Source organism: Megascapheus bottae, chromosome 22, assembly GCF_031878675.1.
Source record: "Megascapheus bottae isolate mThoBot1 chromosome 22, mThoBot2.hap1, whole genome shotgun sequence".
Classification (NCBI taxonomy): Eukaryota; Metazoa; Chordata; class Mammalia; order Rodentia; family Geomyidae; genus Megascapheus; species Megascapheus bottae.
In genome coordinates this window covers 10814943-10833008 of record NC_143530.1, presented here as the reverse complement: position 1 = coordinate 10833008, position 18066 = coordinate 10814943, and the positions used below count along the sequence as shown (strand labels likewise).

The 18066-nt window shown below is 41.7% G+C and overlaps 1 protein-coding gene across 2 annotated transcripts in view; it reads left to right on the top strand.

The window, feature by feature from the left end:
• The first annotated feature begins 247 nt into the window (after positions 1 to 247).
• The window catches only part of Cmtr1 (cap methyltransferase 1), a 47312-nt gene continuing 29493 nt past the window's right edge, over positions 248 to 18066 (top strand). Inside the window, exons 1-4 of one of the 2 annotated variants that reach the window (XM_090355750.1) lie at positions 248 to 427; positions 3152 to 3289; positions 14032 to 14183; positions 15511 to 15669. In XM_090355750.1, coding sequence (XP_090211876.1) covers positions 3157 to 3289; positions 14032 to 14183; positions 15511 to 15669 — 444 coding nt within the window. In that variant the 5' untranslated portion in view covers positions 248 to 427; positions 3152 to 3156. Of the gene's footprint in view, positions 428 to 3151; positions 3290 to 11006; positions 11857 to 14031; positions 14184 to 15510; positions 15670 to 18066 lie in introns of those variants that run through there. The other variant, XM_090355751.1, reaches the window with a different exon arrangement.

The following is an 18066-nucleotide window of genomic DNA, read 5'->3' as shown; positions in this document are numbered from 1 at the left end:
CGTGAGGGCATCAGGTCCCTTTACCTTTGTGTCAGATTCCCTCCTCTGGCTGGGGGAAACGCTTAGTGACTGCCTTCTGCTTCTGTTCCCTGGCGGCTCTACTGCGCAGGTGCATTGGGCCCTGGGACCCGCGTGGGGCGGGCCGAAACCTGCTCAGCCTCTTCCCAGCTATTTGCCTGGGGACTGGAGGGGGCGGGGGCTGGCGCGCGCTCCTGACGTCATCACCCCGCGCGGCCCGTAAGGGCGGGACCTGAGCGCGCCGTCGCGGCCAGCGGACGGGGATCGCAGGTCTGGGAATCGAAACTTGAGGGACACGGCCGAGGCCCTGCCGGTGACCGGACCGGGCCGGGCCAGACGGTGGCGACGGCGACAGTATCGGCCTGACGCCCCCTCTTCGATCCCGGGCAGCTCGCCCTCTCCCCTCAGCGTGAGTGCGGACGCGCGGCCCGGGGGAAGCGGGCGGGCGGGCGCGCGGGTCCCGCATCCCCTCCCTCCACCGCGGCGGGGCTACCCTCGCCCTCAGGCCGAGCCTCCCCCCACGGCTGCTCCCCTCCACGGGCCTCCTGGAGCCTCAGCCGCCGCAGAAACACGTCCTTGCGCACACTCACACCCTCAGTGGTACCCCAGATGTAGAGACTGGGTCGCGGGAGGCGGGAGCCCGTGTTTTTCCCTCCATGAATACGAGGGCAGTGCGAAATCGAGGCGCAGAGGGAAAACCGCACAGGGGTTTGGAACCTCTTCGGTTGGCGGGCAGCAAGTAAAACCAGGCCTCTTGCTTTCCACTTAAGATGTTCTTGGCCAGAGCCCATCTTCAGGCATGTGCAGATCGCTTGACCAGGCACTGGTTAACTGTGGCCTTTCCCCACTGGAAAATAAGATGGATGGATGGCTTGGAAGGCCCAAATCTAAGCTGATGCTGTTTGAGGAGCATCAGCATCTCCTTTCACACCACAATTTCTTTTTCATGCACCTGTCTGGATAGAGTCCATATTGACTTTTTTATGCTTCCAGTAGTCTTAAGAATCAAAAAATCATTTTTTTGGTTTTTATTTTTGCGTTGGATGTGGACTACCAGCAGGCTCTGATGGGTTTTCCTACAGTTCAGCTTGTGGGCTTTTTTGAGGGGATTTTAGCTGGTAATTTAAAGTGACCATGGCTCAGTGTGGCCTTGCTTTCTATATGCTTTTGTTTCCTTTATATTTCCTTGGATAGGCCCGGTCTGTGGCAGTTAATTTATCTCCTGCTGGAACTTGGCTCAGGTGATAGAGAGCCTACCTAACAAGCATAAGTTCTGAGTTCAAACCCCAAAACTTGCACACAAAAAAACAAAAACCCAATCTGGAAACTCCTTCAGTATGTGATTGTGCTTTGGGTCTTTCATATTTTCAAAAATTGTGAAGTTTTGTGCAGTTGTGGGGATCAGTGGCCCCTTTGAATTTCATTGCTTTCTTGCTGTGGCTGCTTTAACCCAAGTATAAGACCACTGTTGTTAACTCCGCACCTCCTCTTCCACAGGGACAGCAGACAAGCTGTCACCCTGTTTGTGCCTATTTTGAGTTCTTTCTCTTTTTCTGGGTTCACTATAGCCCGTCCGTTGTGGATAAGCCCTTTTGTGTTCACTACTTTCCCTTAAGATTTCAGAGTCCCAGGCGATGTTGGTAAAGAGGCACTCTATTCATAAACTGCTTTGTTGAGTGAATGGCATCTCCTTTGTACAACTCCTTAAAGCATAATAAAAATATTTTTAAAGAAATTACACAAAAAAAATTTCAGAGTCTCCTAATTACTTCATTCCATCCCATGTTTTCTTCATGTTTTTCTGGCATGTACCTACATACTGTCATGGATGATAGGAACACGGTGCTTGGGTCTTTTTCATAGTGAAGGGGCTCAAACTCAAGGCTTTGTGTATGCTAGGCAAACACTGCCATTAAGCTACATCCTGGCACCTGATTTTTATATTATCTTTACATAGGCATTTATTCTTAGTCTTAAGAGGGATTTCGATTCAACATGTTGGTTTATGGGGGGGGGTTGTTTTTTCAGTCCTGGGCCTTGAACTCTGGGTCAAGGGTCTTGACACTGTACCTAAGCTTCTTTTGTTCAAGGCTAGCACTCTACCACTTGAGCCACAGCACCACTACTGGCTTTTTCTTTTTTTTTTTTTTGTTTGTTTTGTATATCTTGGACATTTTTTATTTTTATTTTTTTTATTGTAATTAGTAAAAGGGTTACATGACATTTGCCAGATAGAAGGTGCATTAATTCACATACATTGATACCCTTTCACATGTCTTGGTAATGACATAAGTCTCGTGGAATTTCCTGTCTAGGCTGGCTTTGAACTGCGATCCTCGGATTGGTTTTTTGAGACAAGATCATTATGTAGCCTAGACTGGCTCTTGCCTTTACCTCTCAAGTGCCCGGGATTACAGGTCTGTACCACCATGCCTGGCACTACCTTCTTTTGTGGAAGTGGATTCCTATTCTTAAAATTATTGTTCCTCATCAGTTCAGTGATGTAGATGCCAGCAGCACCAATATTTTTTCCTACTCTTCTTTCCTCAACCTTAATCTAACCATTGCTTCCATCCCATGCTCTGGTTAAAAACTTGACATTCTTTCATATTTTCAGACATTAGGAGGTGAACCAAAAACTCTGTACCATACTGTGTAATCACTTAATTGTTTGGTAAGCTAATGATAGAAAAATCACTGTGGAACAGTCCTGTCAACTTGTACTTACTGGTTTATAGTAAACTTCATAATTCATTTCCAGCATGTATTGTCAGGCATACCCAGTGTTGTATCAAAAATATAGAATAACTGTTACTGAAGGCCTTTTTTACTTTGTGGCTTGTGGCATTGATGCATGCATGACTTTTTAGTATCTGATACCACTGGTCAGGGACTCTAGATCTGTGATCACATCACATTTTCCAGTAAAACTAATAGCTGTTATTGAAAACCCAAGCTTGGCTAGACTTCTTCCTAGACTGCATTCTGAGGAAGAGCTATTCAAGTGCTGGCACTGGAAGATGTTTGGAGTTGCCAAATCTTGTCCCATTGATGGTTTATGCTTTGGAATCCTTCCTTCAATCCTAATGGCTTTAACCCAAGGGCAGCTGATGGTCTGGCTTTATGATTTCAGTAACAATGAAGAGGAGAACAGACCCAGAATGCACTGCTCCCATCAAGAAACAGAAAAAAAGAGTTGCAGAGTTTGCCTTGAACCTCAGCTCCACGCCTGATGATCAGCCTCCCTCCTCTGTCAATCATGCAGTGAAAGGTATGCTAGTGTGTATGGGGTGAGGCCACTGGCTTTCTGGTTATTGAATCCTGGTGCTTGAGTTAACAAGAATATAATTCATTGCCCTTTGGTCAAAATAAGGCCAATTTTAAAGAAAGAAGTTGGAGCCAGGCACAGTGGCTCACATCTAAAATCCTAGCTACTCAGGAGGCTGAGATCTGAGGATTGCAGTTCAAAGCCAGCCCAAGCACTAAAGAATCTGAGACTCTTATCTCCAATTAATTACTGGAAAAAGGGAAGTGGGGCCATGGCTCATGCGGTAGCCTTGATCTAAAGAGCTCAGGGACAGCACCCAGGTCCAGAGTTCAAGCCCCCTGACCCGCTATAGCTGCTTTCTGAGAAATTGTAGCATCTGGGAGTTTGCTTCAAAACCAAGCAAGTAAGAGTAGCTTTATTTGCATTAACTGACTTGCCAGCTGTATTTGTTTCCCAGTGCTACTATAACACATTAAAACACTGCATTGCTTAAACAACAAATATTTATTCTCTCAGTTCTGAAGGCTAGAAGTCTGAAATTAAGGTGTCAATAGGGCCATATGCTGTTGAGAAGGCTTTGAGGAAGACCCAACTTACCTCATGTAGTTACTAGTGGCTTCTGAAAATCCTTGGTGTCCTTCAGACATCTTGTTTCCAATGTCTGCCTCTGCCTTCTCTTTTTGTCTGTGCTCCCATTTCCTTCTTCTCACAAGGACATCAGTGACTGGGTCAGGACCACCTTAATCTGGCATTACCTCATCTTGAGGTAAGAAGCTATTCCTGGGTTCTTGAAGGGAAGACTATTTGACCAATTCATCAGCAGGCTTACATTTTTGCATCCTCTGCTGGATTGCTGATAAACTGGACTGGAAGGTATTAACAGCTTGGTGACAAAGTGTGAAGTTTCCTTTGAGGGTGGTAGGAATTTAGACTCTTCACAGGTGGTAGATTCATTACCTGTCACTGGGAAGCTGATCCATAGATAGGCGTGACAGGTGGCATACTTCATGGATCATTGACTCATAACTGTGTGTGAAGGATGTGTTCCTTTCAAGTCACAGCGGAGCTGGGTATGTGGTACATGCCTTGCTTCCCAGCTATTTGGGAGGTTGAGGCAGGAGAATCACTTGAGCCATGAGTTTGAGCAACAGAGCTCAAACTCTGTTGCTGGAGCAACAGATCAAGGTCCCATCAAACAAAGAAATGAACACAAAGGCAGTCATGATGGATCTCAGGGTAGGAGGTAAGAAAATTGCTATGTAAATGGCTTCTAAATTGTAAGACAAAAACATTGAGTACATTGGTTGTACATAGTGTTGAGAAAAGAGGACTTTGTTCCCCACTTGGGATTTGAGGAGCTTGGTGAAGGTGGGTGTCCTTGAGCAGGGCTCTGGTTTATGGGAACAGTAAAGCATGTCTGGGATACTGTGTGTGGCTTTTATCATGGGGAACATTCACTCTCAACATCACTCTGTGAATGAAGGTAAATATATAAGGTTAATGTCCCTTAAAGGATATAAATTTCGGTTTTTAAAAATGAATGTAAGTAGGGAGCAGTGGCTCATGCCTGTAATCCTAGCTATTCAGGAGGCTGAGATCTCAGGATCACGGTTCAAAGCCAGCCAGGGTACTAAAGAAGATGAAATTCTTATCTCCAATGAATCACTAGAAAACCTGAAGTGGCACTGTGTCTCAAAGGGTAAGGTGGTAGCCTTGTGCTGAAGAGCTCAGGGACAACACCCAGGCCCAGAGTTCAAGCCCAATGACCCACCAAAAAAAAAAAAAAAAAATGTGATTGTGAGCTGGGAGTTTGGCCTTGTTGTAGGAGTGCTTACCTAGCATGCATGAAGACTCAGGTTCAATTCCTTGCTACCACATACATAGAAAAAGCTGGAACTGGTGCTGTGGCTCAAGTAGTAGAGCTCTAGCTTCAGAAAACCCAAAGATAGTGCTCAGGTCCTGAGTTTAAGCTCCAAGACTGGCAAAATAAAATAAAGTAAGAATGTGACTGAGCCAGTTGTGACTCACACCTGTAATCCCAGCTACTTTACTCAGGAGGCTGAGACCTGAGGATCATGGTTTGAAGCCAGCCTGTGCAGAAAAGTCTATGGGACTTTTTTTTTTTTTTTTTTTTGGTTGGGCTTGAGAAAGGCCAAGGATAGTGCTCGGGTCCTGAGTTCATGCTCCAGGACAGGTGGGGAGGGTGGGGGGGAGGGGGTAGAATAGTTTTATTTCTGGAAGTAGGACCATATGATTCAGTCAAATTGCCTGTAGCTGTTGTGTGCACAGAATGGGAATTGATGGGTGGCCAGTGCCTCAGATATGTCTAACAATAGGCTATTTGGTCCCTTTTATTTGCACAAAAGGAGGTAGGGAATAGAGGCACACTGACATAGCTAGATTTCCTCAGGCTTGCTACTTTAGGAGGCGCGGCCTCACAATGGCACAAAAACTGAGGACTGGAGTTAACATGGCTATCTTTAGCTCTGGTAAATGCCCACTTAATAGTTGAGCAGAATAGATAGAAGGTAACAATAGTGTCTTCTGAGACTCTTAAAATACTTCACTTCTTTTTTTCATCTTACCTATTCCTCCTTCAGTGTGCATGTCATTTTATTAAGCACTTTGCCTTCATCTCATGTTTTATATCAGCATCTCTTAGACCCCCCTGCACAGTGGGCCTGGTAGTTTGCTGTCTTGCCGGAAACTACATGTCCTGGAGGATGTATATGTATCACTTTATTTATTTATTTTTTTGGAGAGACTATGGATTTTTATTGTGCAGGAAAATAATTTAATAAAGAAAAATTGGAAACAACCCTTATTCTGCCTTTTTTTGTTCCTCATAATGTTTTTGTATATGTATTATTTTAAAGTATGAATATTTTTGTGTGCCCCAATCTTTTGTACCTGTGGATTTTATTCAGAAATGATTGAAAAATGCTCTTTATAGGGAGGACAGTGAGAAAAGGAGAAAAACAGTAGTCACTATTTCTGTCTGGGCCTTGTTTTTTCTTTCCTTGCTAGATCATTGCAGTGACTGAGTAGATGCATTTAGTTTAATCAGTTTGTTGGTTTTACATTATTCACAACTCAACAACTTGACATTTGGCCAGAGTAAACTAAAGAAAAGGCGAGGGGTTTGGGGAGGGTGGAGGATGCTGTTATCTTAGAGACTTGGTATCATGGTTCTTTTGAGTATTCTAAGAGGAGTTTGAACGTATTTTCAAGTGGAAATTGTCAAATAACTTTTTAAAGTGAATGGCAGATGAGGCCATTTTGTTTTCGTTTTTTGTTTTTTTGGTTGTTCCTCACAAGGGAAATGGGTCTCTAGACTCAAAGAAAATTCACTTTTTTTTTTTCCCCTGGCTGTACATCCAATGTAGGCTTCTGGCTCTTGAAGCATGTTGGTCTGGAAGTTTGCAAGGCTTCCTCACTAGCATCACATTGAAAGTATCTTTTCCTCCACCAGGCTTAATTCTTCCTAAATAGGCTGTTTGCCTTGGTACACCATCCCTTTTCTGCCAGCCCAGATTCATGATCTTAATCAAAAACTCTCTCTATCAGTATCTGTTTAAATTGCTCTAATGAGTTACCATTTGTCTGGCACGAAGAAGAAATGGAGTCTTCAAACAGATAGGAGTGTATTCCTCAGCAGCAGTTGTAGGGTAGGATGGGATCTTTATTAAAGTTCCTAATTTATTTTTCACCGAGACCACGCACGGTTGGAGGCCCTTTGTGTGGTCACTGTGTTTTCAGTGTTGACATGTTTGCCCTACTGCTTTCTTGCCATCTGAACATTTTGGCCAACAACTTCCCTGTGAGGTGAACCTTCTTTTTTTTTTTTTTTTTTTTGCCAGTCCTGGGCTTGAGCTCAGGGCCTGAGCCCTGTCCTTGGGCTTTCTCAAGGCTAGAACTCTACCACTTGAGCCTTAGCACCACTTCTGGCTTTTTTTTCCTATGTATGTGGTACTGAGGAATCGAACCCGAGTCTTCGTGCATGTTAAGCAAGCACTCTACCACTAGGCCAAACTCCCAGCCGAGGTGAACCTTCTTTAAGATGACTTAATGTGGATTTCTGTCAAGTGGAGAAGAAATTTGAAATGAAAACCCTAAATAATGTTTTGGGCTCTCGTAGACTTTAGAAGGTAAACTCCTTGAGAGGTAAATGGGGATGTCACCTCGCTTTGGCAAGTTCCTAATGAAACTGATGGTTTTAGTAGCCTGGCCTTATTAGTCCTGCTAATTTATATCCTCATTACTAAATTCTCTGTTCTTGTTTGCTAAATTCTCACCGGCCTTGGGAGCAAAAGCTCCCCATTAATTCCTGTGGCAGCCATGCAGTTTTCATTTCATCTCAGCAGAGCAGGCCCAAAGGCCTAGAGGCAAAAACAAGTAGTGGCCATGGCAGTCTTGGGTCATTAAGAGTAATCTATGGAACTTTTTCTTAAATCATGTCAAACTAAGAATTGGCCTCATCTGTCACAGGAACAAATGAAAGAGGAAAAGATTTCTTTGCTTTTCTTATGTCCTTGTTGACATTACAAGGAATTGCCTAGAAGGATGATACTTTACTCCCTTCCCCTTTACTCTTAGAACTCGTACTAGACAGTGTATAGTCAAGAAGGTTGGAGCACAAAAATTGTTGTGTCTGAGCCTGGTGTCAGAGTTTCCAATCACAGTCGCCACCGATCATCTGTAACTGAACAGTGCAGTTGGAAGGCATGGACACACCTAGAGATGAGAACTGGCTCCTGGAGCACCGTTCTTTCAGCATGTGGGCACCCTGCTGCAGAGGGCAACTCCTCTGCAAGACACTAGATGAGCAGCCTGGGGGAGTCTTGAGCCACTCAGGAGGCTTTGTCCATCGGGTCTGTTGCTCTCAGAAGATATCTGTGGGAAGGAACCAATCTCAAGGCTTAGAATAATCTTCTTTATACCTGCATTTTTTTTTACTCTTAATTTCCAGATTTAATATTTCTCACAAATGTGGAAAAGTGCAAAACAGAAAATAAATATCACCTCACCTCTCAGTTTCCATGGTTACTCATTGCTAATGCTTTCTCTGAGTGGCACTCTGGCACTCACTGATGTTGGTCTCTATAAGCAAGACATGTCTTCATTAAGGGAATTGGACAGCCACCTTACCCTGAAAGGGTGGATTCTGTGCTTCTTTTGCAGGGATATTCTCAACCAAGACTCCTACCTAATTAGAAGTCAGAATTTTGGTTTGAGGTTTATTTTGATTCCCTATCTTTTATACTCTTTCTCTTTTACAGAATGTAGTATTCTTAAAATTTTCATATTGTCTTTTTTTCAATCTTATAGCCAGCCTAATTATTACTAGTATAAGAGTTTCATTGTGGTAATTCAAACAAGCTTTTTCTTTTTTCTTTTTTTTTTGGTGCCAGGTCTGGCTGCTATCCCACTGAGCTTTTTTGATCAAGTCTAGCATTCTGCCACTTGATTCAAAGCTCTACTTTCAGCTTTTTAGTAGTTCATTGGAGATAAGAATGTCACAGACTTTGCTGCTTGGACTGGCTTTGAACCTTGATCCTCAGATCTCAGTCTCCTGAGTAACTAGGATTACAGGCATGGGTCACTGGCTCCCAGCAACAAGTTTTTCAGAAACACATAGGGCTAGTTTATATTCAGTGTCATCTGAGACTGTGTCTGCCTGGCTTATTTCTTCAGTCATGATCCACAGAACTCTGAAAAGTTGTAGTAATATTCAGGTGCAAACTTGAGGCCTAGTTTCTTCAACATTGTGGGAAAAGGCTTTACATCTTGGGGCAAAAAAAACCCCAACAACCACAAAAAAAAACCAAACATTTTTAACTTAACTGTTAGATTTCTAAACTCTCTGAAAATTATTACTTTTGCATAGTACCCTATTGTGTATAGTATGGACCTTTTACGGAACAGATCTTAAATGAAAGCAGTTATCTGATCTGTTAGTTGGGCAGTATCAGCATTCTGAGCTCTGGCATACACTCATATTTTTTTTTTGCCAGTCCTGGGCTTGAGCTCAGGGCCTGAGCACTGTCCTTGGACTTTCTCAAGGCTAGAGCTCTACCACTTGAGCTTTAGCACCACTTCTGGCTTTTTTCTATGTATGTGGTACCGAGGAATCAAACCCGGGCCTCCGTGCATGCTAGGCAAGCACTCTACCACTAGGCCAAACTCCCGGCCTCACACTCCATTTATTCTGACATATACTCGAGGATGGAACTAAATCACTTCTCAAGGAGGACCCAGTTCTCTTTTAGGATATAGAGACTTTTCATCAGACTTTTGAAGAATGACATTCTTGTACTACTCGTATGAGAAAATAACTTAGAGACCTGTACAGTCATTGGGTCTTCAGAAAAGGTAGCACTTGGATGATAAATACTTAAATTCACTACAGTAAGTATTTAATGCATTAAATACAAAACCTTTATCTAGGAGTTGGGATATAAAATTGATGATGACAAAGTTCCTGCTGTCTTAGAACGACCCCATAGAGTTGGGGTAGCATGAAGCACGCATAACCTCAGAGCAACGTTTGTGAGTACATTGCTGTGGTGTGAATACTAGTGTTATTGGGGCACAGTGGACAGAGGGATCAAGTAGGCCAGAAAACTGGGAAAGGCATTCTTGTTAGCATGGTTGTGTTCTAGCAAAGAAAGAGATGGATCAGTACAAGTAGGCTTTAAAATCATGAAGTACACACACACACCTATACAAGTCTGTTTCTTTGTTGACATTCTGGTTGTTTAATAGCTTAACTATGGATTGTTTAAATTGTTTATCTGAACTATGGATTACCCCCCTCCCATATCAGAGATAGGTCATCTACTTTTAGTTTTTATGTTTTAGTAAAGGCTGTTTACTCGTATTTTCTCTTTAAAAAAATTCTTTAAGTAGTTATACAAAGGGGTTTCAGTTCCACAGGTCATATGAGTACAATGCCGTTTCAATCAGTGCCATCCCTTCTATTGTTTTCCCTTTCTGTTTTCTCTAGTGCCGTTTCATCTTTCCTTACTTTCCTTTGGAGTCATCATATCTGATCATATTTTTGTCTTCTTGCCTGACTCCGTTTATACTTTCCTGTTATCTGTAATCAGAGCTGTTCTTTTGCTCATATTTTCTGCTACCCCTGCTCCCTAATCTCTAATCCTTCCTCATTACCTACCCTAAAACAGATAAATTACCGGAACATCATTCTCTTTTTTCTTTTTTTTTTTTTTGTTTCTTGTTAGCTATTTTGAGTTTTGGTTCTTTTTTCTTTTTTGTCATTGTTGCTGCTGTGTGTGTGTTCTCTTCATTTTGTCTTTTCCCCTCAATTCAGCATTAGCTAGATTTTTTCCCTACTACTTCACTTTTCTCAGTAACCTCTTCTAGCTCCTATCCCCTTCTTCCCTATGTAACTAAGTACTTGACATTATTCCCACCATTTCTCTCCTATTAACCACTCTGGTTAACTAAGATCTTCTTAGATCACTAAGATATATCTTTGCTTCTATATTCATAGAATATGAAACTTGAAAAGATGTTGGAGTAGTAGTGGTGATTAGTCTTCATTAAGTATTGCCACAAACACAAGTTTGTGGTTTAACTCTAATAGTTTTCATAGCCAAATTTCCTCATCTGAGTGGAGAAGAGTTCTATACACGTGTCTTGAGCATTGAAATTGATTATTTGACAACTGAGATGCACCCCTCTAATCTCGTAACAGGAAAACACATCAAAATCCAGCCATTACCCAGGCATAAGTAATCTGCAAGAAATCACCAACCAAAAGGACACAGGAGATTGAAATCTCCATCAAAACTTGGTCCCAGATGCATAAATCTCAGCAGGAAAAAAAAAACAAAACACTAAATTTATGAATAAATAAGGCAACATGTTTACAACTCCACAATAAAGGACGTAAGTGAAAAGGAAGAGGAAGAAAGTTCAAAAAAAATATGAGCTCAATAAAGCCATGAAAAGAATGGTCAGTGAAATCAAGGAGGATCTGATGATTGAATATCTGAACCAATTCAAACAATACAGACAACTAGAAAATTTAAACAAACAACAAAATAAAGAAAATAATGCAGGTTATGAAAGCAATTCAGTGAAGATACAGAATTCCTGAAAGTCAAATTGAAATCTTGGAAATGGAAGAGTTCAATAGCACAAATACAAACTCAATTGAAAGTGATAGAAACAAGTTGAAAATAAGGGTGTCGGGGGTTGAAGATAAAGCAGAGGAATGTCTCAGACACTGCCAAATCACTTAGGAGAAGATGCAAATGGAATCTACACGATTACTCAAACTCCATCAATAGATCAAACCTACATATCATGGGTATAGAAGAAGAAATTCAAACCAAAGGCATTGAGAGTCAATTCAATAGAATAATAGCAGAAAACTTCTCTAACCTCAAGAAGCAATCCAGGTGGAGGAGGCCTACAGAATATGACATGTACTAGCAGAGAAGAAATACCTTTTAGACGTATATAATAGGTAAAACAATTAAACATACAGAATTAAAGAAAGAATATTGAAGGCTGCAAAAGAGAGGAGACAAGTTACAATGGTAAGCCCATTAAAATAACAGCATATTTCTCAACACAAACTAAATACAAGGAGAGTATGGAATAATTCAAGCCCTCAATAGTGACTACCCTGATTTGGTACAAGGTCGTATTATGGGGTGTCATCTGCCCCTTTTCTGAATACTTTTGAAGACAGCCAGGCTTTGAGTTAGTCTCTTCTAAGCAGCTTCCCTTCATCCTCAAAGGAATTGTGCTACATTGCAAAGTTATTTTTCATTTTTTTCTTATTTTTAAATACTATTTTGGTATTCTCTCTAAACCCCTGCATATGTGGTCATATATACTTTATCCCCCAAAGCTCATTTATAGTACAATTTGTATTTTCACTCACAAGTCAGGATATCATGCCCTATTTATGGTTTTACTTTTCTAACTTTTTTTTTTTGTCAGTCATGGGCTTTGGGCACTGTCTTTGTGTTTTTGTGCTCAAGGATAGCACTCTACTATCTGAGCCACAGCTACAGTTAGGCATAAATTTCTCACAGATTTTTCTTGCTCAGGTTGGCTTTAAACTGTGATCCTGAGTAGGTAGCTGAGTAGTTATAGGCATGAGCCACCACACTTGGCTATCTCTTTTTTAGACCGTCTGTTTTCAGATTGATCTGTTTTGAAGTAGGTAGAGGGTGTTCTTAGGCTTTGGGCTTTCTTGGCAACAAATTCTTAGTGTTGCTCTAACTTTTTTTTTTTTTTTTTACACGATGTTGATAGGTGAAAAGGAAATTTCACAATGCAAATTATTTTTAAATTCAAATGATAAGCATGTTTATCCTGCTAATATTAAAACACTCGAAAGAATGACACACAAAAAATTGAAAAAAATCATATCTTTGGAAAGCTTTACTTGCATATTAGTGAGCAGTGTGCTGTGAGTTAGTTCAGCTTCTCAAGCCTTGGAATCAAAGACCACCCCTTCCTTCTTCTACTTCATCCTGGTGTACAATTCTTCCAGTTGCAATGGGAATATGTAGAAATTGTGCATCAAACTTTTGAAATAGTCTTATTTCCAAATCCAGACTGGCTATCTGAAAAACTTCCTGAATGAAATTACATTGGGTTGGTAGGCATTGGTGGTTCATGCCTAGACTCCTAGCTACTCAACCTACTAGATTGAGATCTAAGGATCAATGATTGAAGCTACTGGGGCAGAAAATCCCATGAGACTCTTATCTCTTCAATTAGCCATCAAAATGCCAGGTGTGGAAAATGGCTCAAGTGGTAGTCCATCAGCCTTGAAGGAAAAAAGTGCAGGGAGCATGCTAAGTTAAACCCCAATACCAGCACAAAGGATTACACTGGGTTGAAGTAGCTTTCAGGTTAGTAGATTCATTTATCTACATAGAAGAGGGAAAGAGGTTGACATAGACCTAGGGACATGTGTAGCAGCTGCTGAGGTATGTCTTATTTGCTTTGTTTTTAAACTAGCTTATTGACAATGAAGACAGTACTGCTTGCTCGGGCTGCCAGCTCTTCTGGACTATTTAGCTACATCTCTTCTACTCCCTACTCCAATTGGTGGATCTTTTGGAATCTTCTGTTCTCCTGTCCTTCCTTTCCTGTATTCCTTTCTCTTTCACTGCCTTGTCTTCTTTCCTCTTCTATCTGCATGTTTCTCTCTATGAGCTAGCTTTTCTGTGCAATTGCAAGGTTCAGTCACTCTCTGGACTATATGTTTGCAGGACTATAGAGCAAAAAGAACTAATTGGGAGATCAAACAACCAGAAACCAGTAGTCTGCTGATGGAAATGTTGAAAATGAAGCTAGGAATGAATATTTAGAAACTAATGTTTAGGTAATAAACAGCATTCAAAATGACTGTATGTTCAGTAAGTCAATGATACTTGACATTCTACTTTTACAGACATTATTAAATCTTTAAACAACCCTGTTAAGTATTATCATCCCAATTTTATAATGGAGGAAGTTGAAAGATGGGGAAGAAAAACTTATTTTTGAACTCTCATCGTCAGGTGCCCTTAAGAACTCTTAGTGACATCCCTAAGGTTACATAGCCAGTAGACAGTAGATGGACCCGTGGTCATTGCCTTCATTCAGAGCAGTTCATGTACTTGAGTAAGTTGAGTAAGTGAAACTTGGACTTCTAGAGACTGTTTTGTGTTATAAACTCATCAAAGTGTTTTTCTTTTCTCTTTTCCCAGCATCTATCACAAGCCTTAGTGAGTCTGACAGTGAGACTGAAGGAAAGCAGCCCGGCTCTGCCTCTTCGGATGATGCATTCAAAGCAGACTCACTTGTGGAGGGAACGTCTTCCCGCTACTCCATGTATAATAGTTTTTCCCAGAAGCTCATGGTATGTTAGTGTTAGATTGTCCTTCTATAGCAACCCGGAGGATGAGAGAAAAGGAAAGCTAGAGCCTAGATATTTTTGTCTCTGCTTAGTAGCTGCCAAAATTTAGTAGGAAGTATATAGTTTCCTTCTTGATAGAAGTATCTGTCACAGTGGGATGATCCATGTAAAGTGCCTGTTTCTCCAGGTCTGTCCAGGAATAGATCATTTTTCGGTCTTCTTATTAAGGAATTGTTCATTCAAACATGTGAAATACTCTCCTAAGCATGGATGTGTATCGAGGCTCATGCTGTGAGATTTTGCTCTAATGACTTTTGCTATCAAAAGAAATAACTAGATTGTTCTTTCTTAAGTAAATGGGAGCAGCAGCCCTCTGTCTCAACAATCACACCCATTGATCTAGCACAAGTAGGAAAAGGAATAGGGAAAACATTCACTTTCATATCAGAATTTAGTGAGTTGGCCTAGTGGGGTGGCTCACACCTGAAATCCTAGTTACTCTTGGGGCTGAGATTTGAGGATCTCGGTTCAAAGCCAGTCCGGGCACTAAAGAATGTGAGACTCTTTTATTTCCAATTACTCACTAGAAAATGGGAAGTGGGGCTATGGCTCAAGGATAGGGTGGTAGCCTTGAGCTAAAAGCTTAGGGACAATGCCCAGGCCCAGAGTTCAAACCCCATGACCCACAAAAAAAAAAAAAAGAAGAAAAGAGTTTAGTGGTTGTGCGCTTTAGGGTCATCCAAGTTTTCTTCCATCTACTTTCCTGAATATCACAGTTGATTCCTCTATTTTCTCTTGGATTTGAGAATGTGAATTGCCACTGCCAAAGCTGTAGGTCACATACCTGCTTTGGGGTCACAAGGTTTGGGAAGGTGGTAGATGGGGAGCCTCTGAGTTGAAAGAAGGATTTATGGCTACTTATGGATCCCTTCCAACTCACAGCTGACATACAGCTGATTTCTAAGAGAATCTAGACCCTCCAGGAGGAATTAGATATCTGCATTGGAGGTCTTTGATTAAGTAAGAGTCTGTGGGATTTGAGATTTGGGTTTCATTCTTAGGTTATGTACCTGGACCCCATAATTCCAGAGTTGAGTGTGAACTTGTAGACAATTGTGACTTTTTAAAAAGTGCTGCTAGCAACTTGTGTCCATAATCCTAGCTATTCAGGAGACTGAGAGCTAAGGATCGAGGTTTGAAGTCAGTCTAGGCAGGAAAGTCAGTGAGACTCATCTGCATTTCTCATAGTTTATTGCAATGTCTAGTCTGTGGTAGAGGCTAAATAATGCTCTGTTGTATTGAACTAATTGTGTTCTGTTTTCTTTTTCAGGCCAAGATGGGCTTCAGGGAAGGCGAAGGATTGGGCAAATACAGTCAAGGTCGGAAGGACATTGTCGAGGCCTCTAATCAGAAAGGTCGAAGAGGCTTGGGTCTGACACTGCAGGGCTTTGATCAGGAACTGAATGTGGACTGGCGGGATGAGCCTGAGGTAGCTGGTGAGGCAGGGGAGATGGGAAAGCACTGGTGTATTTGGATGTGTAGCTTTATGAAAGTAATAGCCCCAGGCAGAATGAATAGGGTGATTATTGGGGGTTGGAACTGGTTCTTTAAATGGAAGGTGCTAGAAGACCAGGACATAGGCTAGGTTGTCTTTGCATTCGAGGATTCTCTTAGGTAAAAGATACTAGAAGACAGAGTTTAAGTTTAATTCCATGGAGAAGTTTAATAAATAGGTACAACTTTCCACTAATAGAATAGGAAGCTGACAAGGTGAACTCTCTGCTGAAAAGATTCAAGTGGGCCAAGTGAGCACCCACTTATTGTATTAGAAATCTTCTGAGATCTTTCTGCCTCCACAAGTTCTGTTTTGTTTTGTTTTGTTTTCCTTGGGGGGGGGAGGTGGTGAGTCAGGTGTTAGTCATAGGGCTTGAACTCGGTCTGGGCACTGTCCCTGAGCTCTTTTGTTCAAAGCTAGAGCTCTACCACATTGAGCCACAGTGCCAATTCCAGTTTTCTGATGGTCCTTTTGTGCCCAGGCTGGCTTTGAACCTTGACCCTCAGATCTCAGCCTTTTGAATAGCTAGGATTACAGGTGTGAGCCACCGCACGGCTAAAATCTTCCTTCTTAATGGGGATAAGCTATTGAAATTCATTTTTGTGGTGAGGCTGTTTCTGTTAGAAAAGATGCCTGAGAGGTCAAAGTTTGGTTCTGCCAGTAGTTGGAAGCTACTTCTTTAAGGCAGATGAGTCTGGTGGGTTGAGGTGATTGTCCACTCCTGGAATCACTGTAGGGAAAGTATTGGGTGGCTGCTTGCGCCCACAGTATTGCAGAGTTCAAGATCTGAGCCTTTGGTCAAGGTCTGCTTTGCAGGTAGCCTTAGTGAACAGCCTTTGATGGGTAGATTGAACCTGCTTTTGCTCAATAAAATAACATCTGTTGTGTATATGAATATGAACATCTTGTTTTCTACAATTTATCATTTACATTTATGCCTAATGGTGATAGATTTGGCCAGGAGAAGAAACCATGATTTACTGTCAGATTCATGGACAAAAGCCTTCAGTAATTTTTCTTTTCAACTTTTTCTTTGGTGATGGTGGATGGCTTCCCTCGAGACCTTACATTATTATACTGTTTTATTCCTTTTCGAGCATATAATATTACCTTGAATCACATTGCTTCAATTTGCAATGGTGAATCTCTTTTCTACACTTGCTCTGGAGACATTCTGTGAAGTTACCATGCAGTTTAGTCACCTGGTTAGGTTTTATAATCCATGTTTTTTTAGCCCAGTAGTACTTAGTCTGAATGTACAGTAGTCAGCTAGGGACTTTTTTTTTTTTGGTAGAGGCTGGGGGATAGGGCGGTGATGCTGGTACTGACACTTTAAATCAGGATGTGTTTGTTTTTTGGTGCTGGTTCTGGGGCTTGAAGTCTGGGCCTGGGTTCTGTCCCTGAGCCTTTGCTCAAGGCTAGCCCTCTATCACTTGAGCCAAAGCACCACTTCTAGCCTTTTCTGAGTAGTTTGTTGGCAGTAAGAGTCTCACAGCCTTGGGCTGGGAATGGGGGTTAGTGGTAGAGTACTTGTCCAGCATGCATGAAGCCCTGGGTTTAATTCCTCAGTACACATACACAGAAATAGCCAAAAGTGGTGCTGTGGCTCAAGTGATAAAGCACTAGCCTTGAATAAAAAGAAGCTCAGGGATAGCACCTACGCCCTGATTCAAGCCTCAGGACCACTGTGGGGAGGGGGAGCGGAAAAAAGAGTTTGACAGCTTTTTCTTTCCTGGGCTGGCTTTGAACCATGATCTTAGCCTCTTGAGTAGTTAGGATTTCAGGCGAGAGTCACCAGTGTCCAGCAGAGCTATATTATTTTAATTTGGTATTCTAAGCACTTACACATAGTATGTATCCATTAAATAAGTCAATGTATATACTACAAAATTAGCAAAGTGAGGGAAGATTGTATTGAAGAGATATCAAGATTGGGGAGATATCACGATGCATTGTATTCATAAACTGCTTTGTTAATTAGCAGCCCCTTTGTACAACTACTTATTGATAATATTGTAATAAGAAGAAGAAAAGATTGAAACAAATGAAAGCAATCTTAATGATTAAGGAAATTTCTAAAGAATTCAGGCATTGGAGGCTGAAATTTGAGGATTATAGTTTGAAGTCAGCCCAGGCAGAAAAATCCAGGAGACTCTTCTGATTAACCACCAGAAAGCCAGAAGTGGAGCTGTGGCTCAGATTACAGGTGGCTCACATCTGTAATCCTAGCCATTCAGAAGGCTGAGATCTGAATATTGTGATTTGAAGCCAGCTAGGGCAGGAAAGTCCATGAGACTCTTATCTCCAGTTAATCACCAGAAAACTGGGAGT